Source organism: Pongo pygmaeus, chromosome 21 (assembly GCF_028885625.2).
Source record: "Pongo pygmaeus isolate AG05252 chromosome 21, NHGRI_mPonPyg2-v2.0_pri, whole genome shotgun sequence".
In the NCBI taxonomy this organism is placed as follows: Eukaryota; Metazoa; Chordata; class Mammalia; order Primates; family Hominidae; genus Pongo; species Pongo pygmaeus.
The window spans coordinates 49,695,303-49,710,715 of NC_072394.2; the positions used below are offsets into that span (position 1 = coordinate 49,695,303).

Here is a 15,413-nt window from a genome sequence, read left to right on the forward strand (position 1 = left end):
TCACTATCATTCTTGCCAGGGATGGGTTATGAGATCACCCTGAAAGACCCATAATGGTGTTATTTTTACTAAAAATTATTAACTGCTAATTTACATATATGAACGCTCATTCTCAGAGAGATTGAGTATCTCCACAATAGCATGCTGCCTCCTTTGCTAACCAGTTGTTTTTTGAAGGTGTCTAATAAAGACACTATGTTGGGAATCCCCAAGACCACCCTCAGCCTCAATGACTGACTAGAACTCACAAGGCTCAGAGAAGCTGTTAGACTCACAGTTACAGTTTATTACAGTGAAAGGACACAGATTAAAATCAGCAAAGGGAAAAGGCACATGGGGTGAAATCCAGGAAAGACCAGGCACAATCTTCCGGGAGTCCCTTCCCAGGGGAGCACAGACATTCCACCTAATTCTTCCAGCAACAATGTGTGCCAACACATGCCAAGTGTTGCCAACCAGGGAAGCCCACTTGAGCCTTCATGTCCAGAGTCTTATTGGGGGTCAGTGACGTAGGCATGCGGCACCTAAGTAGCTGACCTCAGTCACTCATACACCAGCCCCCCAGAGCAAAAATAGGCATTCACCATAAACTACATTCTTAGCCTAAACTGTCTGATCAACTGGAAGTGTGTGGCGTGGCCCAAGGGGTTGGAGTTCATGTACCAGGAACTGGCCAAGGGCCAGCCCTGAAGACAGACATTTCTTAAGGAATGTGCAGGGTTTGAGCAACCCAGGCCTGCTGAGTTAACCCTTTCCTGCACAGCCAGCCTCTAAATCTTTATAGCAAACCCCAAATGAAATCAACTAAATGGCTCTTCCCAAGTAAAGACCACCAGATAACGTAGATGTCTGGTGCACTTGGAGATTCCACAGAGGGGACAGCACATCCCTTCTGCCCAGTTATGCAGCTGAGCAATGGAAGGCAGACGCTCCCTCGGAGCAAAAGAGCCGTGACAGGCATGGTGGCCTAACCAGAGGATTATGGAGTCTGGAGTCAGTTTAGACCTGAGTTCAGTGCCAACACTGCCTTTTACAAGCTGAGTGACATTGAACAAGCTACACAGTGATAATAGTAACAGTAATAACAATATAAACAGTAGCTATTATTAAGCTAACATTTATTCAGACCTTGCTATGTTCCAGGCATGGTTTTAAGCTCTTAAACAGTCATTAATTTATTGTTTTTAATTTTTTTTACATGGTCATAGTAAGAAATACATTTTATACTATGACCCATCACATACACACACACACACACACAAACACACACACACCCCAACTGAAATAGGTGTTCACCATTGCTGTGTGTAATAGATTCTGATATTTTGTTGTCTATTCTAGGGATTAACAAACTTTTCCTATAAAGGGATAATAAATATTTTAGGATTTCAGCTAGGTCCTGTGGTGACTACTCAACTATGCCATTGTACCATGAAAACAGCCATAAATAAACATTAGGTGATCAAATGGGCACTGCTGGGTTCCAACAAAACTTTATTTACAAAAACAGACAACAGGCCGGGCGCAGTGGCTCACGCCTGTAATCCCAGCACTTTGGGAGGCCGAGGCGGGCGGATCATGAGGTCCGGAGATCAAGACCATCCTGGCTAACATGGTGAAACCCCGTCTCTACTAAAAATACAAAAAATTAGCCGGGCGTGGTAGCGGGTGCCTGTAGTCCCAGCTACTCGGGAGGCTGAGGCAGAAGAATGAACCCAGGAGGCGGAGCTTGCGGTGAGCCTGGGCGACAGAGCAAGACTCTATCTCAAAAAAAAAAAAAAAAAAAAAAAAACAGACAACAGGCCATAGTCCCATAGTTTGCTGACTCCTGGATTCTATTATATTTCTTCCAGTCTTTTTTTTAATGCCGTTCATTAAACTTTCACTAAAAGGATTATAACCTGCACTTTTACAAAAACATATTTAATCTTTACAACAATCCTGTCAGGTACATAAGCTCATTTTACAGATGAGAAACTGAGACACACTGAAGTTAAGTAACTTGTAAGAAGTGGATCTGGCCTTGATCACAGGTAGTCTGGCTTAGAGCCCACCTTCTTCACCTGTACAACAAAGCACTCACTAGAGATTGGCCATTATCATTATCAACATTATTATTATTATTATTATTATTATTATTATTATTATTGTTATTCAGCCAGGAGTTAAGTTATGAACGAACTCATATTTGAATTATGAAGGAACTCAAAATCCCACAATCACATAAACCAGTTTCAGGATGAAATCGGCATGCCTTCCTTTTGTTCAAAGGGTTGTGCAGCTAATTAGTATGTAAATCTCACTTCTTTGAATTGAACACATTTTAGAGTCATCTATTACAAAAGTGCTGCATGCTTAAAACAGAAAGCTTGCAAAATCTGTAATCTCAGCACTTTGGGAGGCTGAGGCAGGAGGATCACTTGAGGCCAAGAATTCAATACCAGCCTGGGCAAGATAAGGAGACCCTGTCTCTACAAAAAAAAAAAAAAAACCAATTAATTAATTAATTAGCTAGGTATGGTAGTGTAAGCCTATAATCCTAGCTACTCAGGAGGCTGAGGTGTGAGGATCAAGAAGATCAAGGCTGCAGTGAGCTGTGGTCATACCACTGCACTCCAGCCTGGGCAACATAGGTAGACGTGCCTCAAAAAAAAAAAAAAAAAAAAAAAAAGAAAAGAAAAGAAAGAAACAGAAAACTTGGAAAATCCAGGAAAAAAAGTCTTTAATGGATAGAGTTCTGATTCATTAAAACAATTTTTGGTAAAAATCTATATGAGTTATTTTGAAATGAGAACAGTTGCCTCCTAATCTATGTGGACTGGGAAGTAGACTTACAATATGGCATAAATTGGAGAGCTGATAAATTCGAGGATGGTGGAGACACTTGATAGAAAACAACTGTTTAGTCTTAATTAACTATGAATAACTTTGGCATTCACATTTTGAAACTTCCGAGAACCAACATGCCATTTTCCTCATTCATGTTTGCTTTACATCAGATTAATTTTATTTTAAGAAAGATTTTTTTTATACTCTTATCCTCTCCCTTTCATCCAAGAAATACAACCATACATCCCAAGATAGTGATCTACAAGGCACATCTTTGGGCCGCCTACATGGTGAAAGGCCCCGCCATCCTCCTCTAATTCAGAGAACTTTGCCTGTAATTCCAGTGCTTTGGGAGGCTGAGGCAAGAGGATCACTTGAACCAAGGAGTTTGAAATTACCCTGGGCCACATAGCAAGACCCAGTCTCTACACAAAATAAAATGTAAGCCAGGTGTGCTAGCACACATCTCTAGTCCTAGCTACTTGGGAGGCTGAGGCAGGAGGACTGTTTGAGTCCAGGAGTTCAAGGCTGCAGTGAGCTATGATCACACCACTGCACTCCAGCCTGGGTGACAGGGGAGACCCTGTCTCAAAAAAAAAAAAAAAAAAAAAAGAACTTTAACAAGAATGCATAATAATTATGTTACTGAGCTGCCATCCAGGTCCATAGCCTCTCTCCTGAAGGGCAGTTCCAACTTGAAACCTCTTCACCAGCCTCCCACACAAGTATGCAGAGCCCACCACACCATCATAAAAACTGAACCCGGAGAAATCTGTAGAACATTAGGGCACGCTAAGAAAATCTACAGCGTCTTTGTCTGATCCGTACCTTCGCTGCAAGAGAACCACCCACAAGTTCTCTAGTCAAACAAAGATGACATTCCATCCACCCCCACCCCTTAGCCCCCAGCGTGGTCCTTCCCAGGATGAGTTATACACTGAAGCCTGTTTTGGAAAAACTACCTCCTCTCAGTTCATTCTGGTTTAAATTGATTTTTTTTTTAAAGTAATCCACTTATGCTGTTGCTTGTTTAGGAAATTAACCACTGTTGTTTTTTGTTTTTTAATCTAAAGAATATGTAATGCTTCAGAAAATGGGTTTCATGTAAGTGGCATGCTAAAAGCTTTTGTACCAACTGATTTGGGGTCTTCCTGCTGGGTTTGCAGAAACCAATTCTTTGCTTAAAGGCTCAAGGAAGGGGACTGGGCGATTTTGACAATAACCAATGCTTGTGGAGTGCCTGCTGCAGCCCAGGCCTGGGCTAGGTGCTTCCACACATGCTATCTGATTTAATCCTCACTGCAATGTTAGGTCGTAGAGGGATCAGGCTGGACTTGAAGGGGTTGGTGGCCCTAAAGAGCATGGTGTGAAAGCTGTCATATTTTAGGCTTTATTTGACTGGGAGAAGTTCTGGGTCAGACAGAGGGTTCCCTCCAAGCTGTCCTCTATGACTAAAGTCAAGACACCAGTATGGAATATTTATGGTGTATAGTAGGGCTGCATTCAGCAGGCAGCCCAGGATGAAACTGATGGCTTTTGTCTTGTCCTCACTCCAGATGTATTTCACATAAATTAATACTGAGACCCCACCAAATTTTTTTTTCTTTTAGTTTCTTGCTCTCTGCAACCCTGGAAAAACATTTCCTACTTGGATAAAGTGTTCTGACCCAGGGCAACACTGTGTTACTTAACTCCTGAGTTAGCCATGCTTTTCTGAGGCTATTCCAGACTTTTCTGCCTCTGTGCAACTAGTTTTTATCGTGTTTTTTGAAAAGAGGTACCACCTACATAGCTTAAAACAATCTTAGGAAAATCTGAAATAATAAGAATGCTCCAAGAGTAGGTGGGTATTCTAAAGGCTCATCATATAAACATTTGGGTGTCTTCAATTTTTAGAAAAATGTTTAATTATAAGTATTTGAATCTCTTATCCTTTCTCTTTTAAAAAATTCTAGAAGGCTGGGCATGATGGCTCACGCCTGTAATCCTAGCACTTTGGGAGGCCGAGGTGGGTGGATCACTTGAGCTCAGGAGTTCGAGACCAGCCTGGGCAACATGGTGAAACCCCTGTCTCTACAAAAAAATACAAAAAAATTAGCCAGGCATGGTGGCGTACACCTGTAGTCCCAATTACTTGGGGGCTGAGGCAGGAGGATCACTTGAACCTGGGAGGTCGAGGCTGCAGTGAGCCAAGATTGTGCCACTCTACCCTGGATGACAAAGTGAGACCCTGTCTCAAAAAAACAAAAAATCTAGAATATTCTAGATAATACTAAAGTTCACTTTGACTGTCACTTTTAATTCCTGTTCCTTCCTCTCTGCCTTCTAGAAGTAACTGCCTTTCTTTTTGTGTATAGCCTTTCAGATATGTATAAATACATAAGTGCACATGGAAAATATAGTAACATTTTATGTGTCTCTAATAAATGGTAATAACATACAGTACATAGTACATACTGCAATCAGAAAACTTTTTTCACTCCAATATATTTTTTGATGTGTCCCTGTTAATACATGGAGATCTGGTTCATTTCCTTCCATTGAAATTTCATTTCCCATTGTATGAATAGACCACATTTCGTTTTTCAAGTCTCCTTTGAAATGATAGCTAAATTATTCCCAGTCTTTTGCTATTTACTAACAATTCTGTAATGAACATCTTTGATATGTCCCCTTGCTCGTGTGTATGAGATTTTCTGTAGGATAGATAATGAAAAGTGGAATTACTGAGTATGTTGCCTGTTATTTTTAAATTTTTAATCCAAGAAATATATGCCTATAGTTTAATATTCATAGTTCTACAAAGGAATACATATGGAAAACAGCAGTCCTCAGTGACTGCCCACCACCCTTTTATCCTGCCCAGGCGCAACAACTTTCAACTATTTCTGCTGCTTTTAAAAATGTAACCTCCAGGCCGGGGCGGTGGCTCACGCCTGTAATCCCAACACTTTGGGAGGCCGAGGCAGGTGGATCACAAGCTCAGGAGATCGAGACCATCCTGGCTAACATGGTGAAATCCCGTCTCTACTAAAAATACAAAAAATTAGCTGGGTGTGGTGGCGGGCGCCTGTAGTCCCAGCTACTCAGGAGGCTGAGGCAGGAGAATGGCGTGAACCTGGGAAGCAGAGCTGGCAGTGAGCCAAGATCACTCCACTGCACTCCAGCCTGGGTGACAGAGCGAGACTCCATCTCCAAAAAAAAAAAAAAAATGTAACCTCCAATTTGGTTTTTTTGGGTTTTTTTTGGTTTTTTTTTTGGTTTTTTTGATGTGGAGTTTCGCTCTTATTGCCCAGGCTGGAGTGCAGTGGTGCAATCTTGGCTCACCGCAACCTCCACCTCCTGGGTTCAAGCAATTCTCCTGCCTCAGCCTCCCAAATAGCTGGGATTACAGGCGTGTGCCACCATGCCCGGCTAATTTTTGTACTTTTAATGGAGATGGGGTTTCTCCATGTTGGTCAGGCTGGTCTCGAACTCCTGACCTCAAGCAATCTACCCGCCTCAGCCTCCCAGAAAGCGCTGGATTACAGGCGTGAGCCACCGCACCCAGCCTCACCCCCAAATTTCTAAGTAACATCCTTAGGTGCTACTTCTTGATTCTTTTTTTTCCCCCATTGTAGGCATGATCTCTGGCTTCCCAAAATATACCAATTGAGCCCTCTTTTCTCACCCTTGACCCCATCACACACATGCAAACTTTCTCTTCATGTCTTCCCAGTATCAATCAATCATAACTTGAGCTTTATCAATATGCGGTATTTGCCTTCTTACAACTATATAAATACTTTTCACAGAGAAGTCATTTGGTATACAGTAATTACTTTTCCTTCTCTGTGTGCTGGCCTGGGAGGTGACATCTTTCAGAATAAATCCTTTCAGCAAACAAGTCTGGGTGGCAGCTCCTTCTTGCTTCTTGTCCAGTACATGGAGGGTTGGTAATCAGTGATTAGGTGCACGAATTGCTCCGTCAAAGAGGAGTGTGTGATTGTGCAGAGGTGAAATGCTTTGGATATGAGTAATGCAAAACCTTTTCCCAGGTCACACACTGATTCCCTCCTAGGCCCTGAGAAGTTTGTTTTCCTCATTTGCTCTTCATTTTTCACTGAGTACCCTGCCCCGTCGACTTCCAGCCAGGACCAAGAGTGCTAAGCTTTGGCTCTTGGGGCCTTGATGAAGTGTTTTGCCTAATGGCTGTGTTCCTGGGCCTGATTCTTCACAGTTGTGTGTGTGAAGCTGAGATCACCAGCTGCATTTTTTTCTTTCTTTTTTTTTAAGGGTCAAGAAGGGTTTATGTCCTTAATTATTTATTTTTATAATAGAAATAATACAGCCTCCAGTGAAAAATTTAAACAGGAAAAGGACTGTATGGAGCCAGGGGACAAGGCCCCTGTCTCTCCTCTCCCAACTCAGCGCCTTTGAGACCTCAGAAGCAGTGTTGTTGCAGAACCAGATTACCTACGTTCCAATCTCAGCATTTGTTAGCTTGTATGGCCTTGAACAAGTTGCCTAACCTTTGTGTGCCTCCGTTTTCTCATCTATAAAATGGGTGTTTTAGTACATTTAGTGTTGCTATAATAGAATACCTGAGGCTGGGTAATTTATAAAGAAAAGAGGTTTATTTGACTTATGATTCTGGGGATTGGCAAGTTCAAGATTGGGCAGCTGTACCTGGTAAGGGCCTCAAACTGCTTACACTCATGGTGGAAAGTGGAAGGGGTGTCAACGTGTGCAGAGATCACATGGGGAGAGAGGAAGTCAACTCTTTTAACAACTCACACTCTTGGAAACTAATCTACTCCTGAGAGAGTGAGAATTCACTGACTCTAATGGGAAGGCATTAATCTATTCATGACCCAAACACCTCCTACTAGGCCTTACCTCCCAACACTGCCACATTGGAGATCAAATTTCAACACGAGTTGTGGCAGGGACAAACCACATCCAAACCATAGCAATGGAAAAATAATAGTGTTCACCTTACAGGGTTTTTTGGGGATTAAATGAGTTAATACTTATAAAGTGGCACAGAGAAAGCACTTCATAGATATTAGCCAGGAATATTATTAACAGTGTGTTTTATATCCTTCTAGACTAGTGGTTCTTAACCTTGACTGCATATTGAAATCTAGACTAGTGGTTCTTAGCCTTGACTGCATATTGAAATCACCTGGGGAGCTTTAAACTTCTTGGTGCCTGGACCCTGCTCTCAGCAATTCTGATTTTATTGGTCTGGAGAGCAGCCTTGGCATCAGGATTTGTAAAGGCTTCTCAGAGCATAACAGTATGCATCTGGGGTGGAAACCGTTGTGCTGCATATTTTCCATGTGTATCGGTTAGGATAGGTAAGGGTATGCTGCAGTAACAAACATCCCCAAAATCTCATCTACTTCTCATTTATGATACATGTCCATTGTGGTCAGCTGTATCTCTGATCCACATCATCTTTATTCTGGAACCCAGGCCAACAGAATATGTGTGGGCATTGGTGAACATAGCTGCCTTCCAGGCTAACAGAATAAATATCCAGAGTATTTACAGCCTTGTGAAGTGAGAAAAGAGAGTGCATGGGGAAGTGTGCACTGGCTCCTAAAAACTTCAGATCAAAAGTGAAATATTTTTGCCCACATATCACTGGCCAAAGCAAGTTGCGTGGTCCAATTTCTAAGTAACATGCATACGTGCTCCTTCTTGTAGCACATACAAGAAGTATGTTTTTTCAGTTGTAGGTATGATCTTTTGCTTCCCAAAATATAAGAATTGAGCTCTCTTTTCTCACCCTTGACCCCATCACACATATGCAAACGTTCTCTTCATGTCCTCCCAATATTAATCAATCATAACCTGAATTAAACAGGGAGGGTATGTGTCAGCGGCTGGATGGTAAATATTTTAGGCTTTGTGGGACACACAGTCTACTCACCTCACCTCTGACTTTGTAGTACAGTGTAGACAATATACTGATTTTTTAAAAAATGTAAAAACCTTTCTTAACTCATTAGTCGTACAAAAACAAGCAGCAGGCCAGGTATGGCATGGGGGCTGCAGCTTGCCAACCCCTGCTACATGTCATCCTTTTGCAGGGAGAGGCACCTCAGGGAGGGACCCCAAATATGGGTGAACAGCAGTACAGTCTACCACACTATGTATACAGAAAGGAGGCACTTTCACTGCGCAAGTGTGCAAATTCATACGTTATGCTGTGTTGCAGCTTGCTTTTGTTACTTAGTACTGTATCTCTTGGTGACAGTTTCATATCAGTAACTCCAGAATGACTTCATTTGTATAATGGCTGCCTAGTTTTCCCTCCTACGAATGTACCATAGTGCCTTAGTGTTTGTGTGTTTTTATCATTAACCCTCTATTGTTGGATAACAGGGATTTTTTTAAATATCAAGAGGAGGGAGTAAGGCAGTGTGCATAGAGAGATTGTTGGAAAGAGAGACTCAACATCCCAGCTCTCCCAGTAGTTTATACTGAAATCTTCCAGACCTCCCTGAAAACAAAAATGTGTTGGAGGCAACCCCTGAAAACATGCATTTGCCAAGAGTCCCTGTTTTATTCCAGCCATATCATATCTGTGATAAGCGTCCTTGCAACGCTGAACACTGTTGCAACCCCAGGATCAGTTTCCAGGAGATTTAAATACTGGAGAGGGTAAAAAGAAATGGTGAAAACTAGAAGTGAGATCCCGGAAGCTGTACAACATGATTATCACACCGGCCTCACACAGAGACACATTTTAGGCCACGCATGAGCCGAGCAGATGAGGAAAAACCAAAACTGCTTTTCAGCAGTGGGATGGGACCGAAAGGGTAGCTAAGATTCCTCAGGCTCCGCTCGCATGTGATTTTCCCCTTCTCTGTCTCACAGGACACCACAACGTCCGTGCGCATCGGCCTCATGATGGAAGAGATGATCTTCAACCTTGCAGATACACATCTGTTCTTCAATGACCTGGAGGTTTGTGGTTGCTGATTTCATTTAATATTTGCCATGTTTAATCACCTACATCTAGTTTATGGGGAGAAGGATGCTGCCTTTCCTTTCTTTTTTTTTTTTTTCTTTTTTCCTTTTTCTTTTTTTTTTTTTTGTTGTAGTTGTTGTTTCTCTTTTTATGTTTTTTTTTCTTTATTATTATTATTATTATTATACTTTAGGCTCTATGGTACATGTGCGCAACGTGCAGGTAAGTTACATATGTATACATGTGCCATGCTGGTGCGCTGCACCCACCAACTCGTCATCTAGCATTAGGTATATCTCCCAATGCTATCCCTCCCCCCTCCCCCCACCCCACAACAGTCCCCGAAGTGTGATGTTCCCCTTCCTGTGTCCATGTGTTCTCATTGTTCAGTTCCCACCTATGAGTGAGAATATGCGGTGTTTGGTTTTTTGTTCTTGCGATAGTTTACTGAGAATGATGATTTCCAATTTCATCCATGTCCCTACAAAGGACATGAACTCATCATTTTTTATGGCTGCATAGTATTCCATGGTGTATATGTGCCACATTTTCTTAATCCAGTCTATCATTGTTGGACATTTGGGTTGGTTCCAAGTCTTTGCTATTGTGAATAATGCCGCAATAAACATACGTGTGCATGTGTCTTTATAGCAGCATGATTTATAGTCCTTTGGGTATATACCCAGTAATGGGATGGCTGGGTCAAATGGAATTTCTAGTTCTAGATCCCTGAGGAATCGCCACACTGACTTCCACAAGCGTTGAACTAATTTACAGTCCCACCAACAGTGTAAAAGTGTTCGTATTTCTCCACATCCTCTCCAGCACCTGTTGTTTCCTGACTTTTTAATGATCACCATTCTAACTGGTGTGAGATGGTATCTCATTGTGGTTTTGATTTGCATTTCTCTGATGGCCAGTGATGGTGAGCATTTTTTCATGTGTTTTTTGGCTGCATAAATGTCTTCTTTTGAGAAGTGTCTGTTCATGTCCTTCGCCCACTTTTTGATGGGGTTGTTTGTTTTTTTCTCTTTTAGAAGCTTGAAACTTTTGCTAACAACCCCCCAAAAGGCCCAAAACTGTGGCTGGTGATGGTTTATTGGAAACACACTTAGCTCAATTATCTCCCTAGCTTTCCTGTGCAGTTAACGGGCTCTTCTGTGTTCCAGTAGTAGTGTCCACTGGCAGTTTTACTAATCCAATAATGGCTATGTAGTTTCTTCCTCCTGAAATTTGCTATTTAATAAGTTTATTAAGGCAAATTAGTACAGATCCTCCTGGGTCAGTAATAATTAGCAGTGGCCCAGGATGGAAGCTTTTAAAAACAATTTACATTCCCCTGAAAGCATGTTTTATAAAGATAAAGAGTGAGAGTGAGCAGAGGGAATATGCTTATTGAAAGTATCTGCTCCTGAGCCCGTAAGCAAGTTCCAAGGGAGATAGGGAAAAAAGCGGGAGAGCAGCTTCAAAAATAAATTGAATTCATTTGTTTATACCCAGCCTATGTCAGAAAGGATTTCAAATGGGAAACATATTTAAAATAGAACTAGTAACACAAAGGCAAGCGGAAGCAAAGCTATGTCATAAATAAGAGTAAGACGTTGAACAAAAAAAATCCAGGCTCAGGCTAACTATTGCAATCAATTTCAGAGTGTATCACTTCCTGGTAGCCAAAGTAAAGAGGGAAATACAATGAGTTACTTCCCTCTAATGAAAGAGCAAGCAACTTTCTCCAACATGAAGGAAGGAGTTTTGGCTGATAAAAGGATCAGTATGGAAATCTGGCTTTGTAAATTATGTTCACCTTATTGGTTCAACAGATTGAAAACTAAAGGCAACCGGCTGGGCGCAGTAGCTCACGCCTGTAATCCCAGCACTTTGGGAGGCCGAGGCGGGTGGATCACAAGCTCAGGAGATTGAGACCATCCTGGCTAACATGGTGAAACCCCGTCTCTACTAAAAATACAAAAATTAGCCGGGCATGGTGGCGGGCACCTTTAGTCCCAGTTACTCGGGAGGCTGAGGCAGGAGAATGGCGTGAACCCGGGAGGCGGAGCTTGCGGTGAGCGGAGATCGCACCACTGCACTCCAGCCTGGGCAACAGAGCAAGACTCCGTCAAAAAAAAAAAAAAAAGAAAAGAAAAGAAAAATAAAGGCAACCTAAAATAAAACTGTATACAAAAGAACAATTCTATTTCTCTTAGTAGGAATATTTTTTCCTGGAATCTGGAATATCCCTGGAGACTAAACTGTGAAGTAGAAATATGAAGGTTATGGATTTCAAATCCATCCTGGCTAGCCCAAGGCACTACTAATATTTATCATTAGGAAAGCATACAGATTTTTCTTTCTAGTGTGCAGGCTAGAGTTCCAGAGAGAGGAATCCCCGCTGAAATAATCTTGTGTTTTGTCCAATCTATGTAAGCCTCTTGGGCCTCAGTCTTCACATCTATAAAATGGAATTGGTATTCTCTGCCCAACATCTGTTTCAAAGAGCAGAACTAGGTAGAAACTTGAGGAAGAAAGAGAGCTTTGGAGCAATGGAGAATGAATACCATTGGCTTCAAGGCTTGGGACTGTCTCTATTCAAAAGCAAAGTTCAGGCTCGCTTCACGATGACGTCTATGGCTCGAAGGACACAAGAGAGAAAACAAACAAACAAACAAAAAAACTATGGCCGTTGAATTCAGTGAGTATTTATGGAGCCTAATGCAGTAAAGACTCAGCTGATTGCAAAGATCAAAACCCAACTCGTTTTAACCAAAAGTGGAAATTATTGGCCCTTGTAGTTGAAAAGTCCAGGGTTGTTTTCATTCTTGCTTATTGCCCCCACTTCTGTGAGAACAGGGACCACTCTGTCTGAATGACCCTGAATCTCCAGGGCCCAGGCAGTAAACACCCAAACAAATCCATAAACAAGACCATTTATGATAATAAAAAGGATATGAAGAAAATAAAATAATCAGATGTGAGAACAAGTGATGGGGATGGAGGAGGGTGGGGGGGGCAGCATTCTTGAGGCGGCCGGTCCAGGGAAGGCCTCTTAAGGCAGTAACATTTGAACCAAAGGATGACAAGCAGCCGGCCAGATGGAGATCGGCAGCGGTGGGCCTGGGACAGCAAGTGCAAAGGTCCTGAATGAGAACAAGCATGAAGCCCCCTGGGATCAGAGAGAAGCCATCGGGGGCCGTAGTGCAGGAATAAAAGTATAGAGGCGGCCAGGGTAGATGAGCCTGGGGCAGGAGATATTACAGCAATCGAAGCTCATTCTAAGTGCCTTGGACATCCCTGGGGCAAGCTGGTATTAAGCAGGAAAAGCCACATGGTCTGGGTTGTTTGTTAAAAAGACCTCTCTGGCTGCTGTGTGGAGAATGGGCAGTCAGAGGGGAAATGTGGGCTGGGTGCGGTGGCTCACACCTGTAATCCCAGCACTTTGGGAGGCCAGGGCGGGCGGATCACTTGAGGTCAGGAGTTCAAGACCAGCCTGGCCAACATGATGAAACCCCGTCTCTACTAAAAATACAAAAATATTAGCCAGGTGTGGTGGCGGGTGCCTGTAATCCCAGCTACTCAGGAAGCTGAGGCAGGAGAATCACTTGAACCCAGGAGGCAGAGGTTGCAGTGAGCCGAGATCAAGCCACTGTACTCCAGCCTGGGCGACAGAGTGAAACTCCATCTTAAAAAAAAAAAAAAGTAAAAAAGAAAAGAAATGTGGAGGCAGGGAGACCAGCCAAGAGGCTACTGCAATAGTCCAAGCAAGAGAAGAAAATGGACTGGATCCAGGTGGTAGGAAGATGTGGACCTGAGGGTGAGGTGAAGCCAAGAGGACTTGCTGATAGACTAGATGTGGAGGTTGGGGGAGAGAGAGGTGGCAAGGACTCCTGGGCTTGATCTGACCAGGATGTGTTGTCCTTCACTGAGATGGGCAAAACGGAGGAGGTGTTTGGTATGCAGTGGAGGATCCCATCCCCCTGTCTGGGGTACATGGGGTTTGAGATGTCTGAGACACCCTGGTGAAGATATCAGATCAGCCAGCAGATATATGAGTTTGAACCTCCACTGCAGTAACAACACCAGGCATGGAATAGGCGCCTTGTGGATCTTGGTTGAACCTGCGGCTCAAAGCCAGGTATTTTGCGGGATTTCTGTGTATTTCAAGCTGATGTCTTCAGAGTCTTGCCCCACTCTGCTGTTTCTCTCTGGCCCCTGAAGTCGAAGTTGCGCCTCTGGGAGGAGGACCTTAATTACCAGCTGGAGCTACTTAGGGAAGCCAGTTTGTTTTTATTTTCTAAATTTATTTCGAAAATGTCCCAGTGCCAGAAGCCCCCAGGGCACCTCAGCAGAATTGAAACCATGTTATACGATGATGAAGTTAAAATTCACACAAGTAAAAACATATTGTTTGTTGGTGCAGGGCAGTCCCTGTCACAATCTAAAGCACAGCCTTCTGCAGCTGCCCAGGGAAGCTGTGTGGACCAGGGCGAGGCGTGCTCAAGGCCCGGCAAAGCCAGAAGCCTTTGTTCTCCGAGCCTATAGTAGTACCACCTGTAAGGGAGTTCCTTCGCGCGTCCAGCAGCGCTTTATGAAGAGCTTACCATTTGCCAGGCCCTAATGGAATGCTGTGGAGTCAGCAGCAAACCAAACACAGCAAGACTCATGCCCACAAGGCATTGATCTTCCAGTTCAGGAGGCTGACCATAAACAATGGAATGCAAAGTATAATGTCAGAGCAAAGTGCTCTGAAGAGAGACCAAGAGAGTCAGGGAGGAGGCTGTCACTGGGGCTTTTGTTTTGTGGTTTTTACTTGTTATATCCAGGAGAGGCTCCTCTGACTTTTTTTTTCTTTTCTTTTTTTTTTTTTTTTTTTTTTGAGACAGTCTCACTCTGTTGTCCAGGCTGGAGGTGCCGTGGTGCGATCTTGTCACACTGCAACCTCTGCCTCCTGGGTTCAAGCGATTCTCCTGCCTCAGCCTCCCAAGTAGTTGAGATTACAGGCATATACCACCATGTCCAGCTAATTTTTGTATTTTTAGTAGAGACAGGGCTTCACCTTGTTGGGCAGGGTAGTCTTGAACTCCTGACCTCAAGTGATCCACCCTCCTCAACCTCCCAAAGTACCAAAGTACTGGGATTACAGGTGTGAGCCACCGTGCCCAGGCTCTTCTGACTTTTGAGCAAAGACCTGAAGGAGGTGGAGGAGGAGGCCATGCCGATATCTGGGTGAAGAGTGTTCCAGATAGAGAGAAGCACTGTGCAAAGGCCAAGGCATGATTAGAGTTGGTGGGCTCCAGAAAGTGGGAGGAAACCAGCAAGACAGAAGCAGAGGGAACAGGAAGAATTGCGGTGGGCAATGAGGGTGACGCCTTTGGGCCATCGTAAGGCTTTGGGTAACAGCCAAGGGTGACAAAAGCCATTGGAGGATTTGGAACAACATGATGTGACTTTGGTTCAGAAGTGCCTCTGGCTGCCTGGTGGAGAACAGACTCCCGAGGACAAGGATTGAAGCAGGTGTCTGCATTAAATCAGCAACTTCCAGACTCTCAGGGGAAAGAATCTGTGGGGTTTAAAGAATGGTCCAGGATTGGCCTGGTGCGGTGGCTCACGCCTGTACTCCTAACAC

The 15,413-nt window shown here is 43.4% G+C and overlaps 1 protein-coding gene across 6 annotated transcripts in view; it reads left to right on the plus strand.

Annotated features, from left to right (window-relative positions):
- The window catches only part of EYA2 (EYA transcriptional coactivator and phosphatase 2), a 315,378-nt gene that overhangs the window by 259,018 nt on the left and 40,947 nt on the right, over nucleotides 1-15,413 (plus strand). For all 6 annotated transcript variants that reach the window (XM_063658978.1, XM_063658976.1, XM_063658975.1 and 3 more), the window contains one exon: nucleotides 9,700-9,789. In XM_063658978.1, coding sequence (XP_063515048.1) covers nucleotides 9,700-9,789 — 90 coding nt within the window. The remainder of the gene's footprint in view (nucleotides 1-9,699; nucleotides 9,790-15,413) is intronic.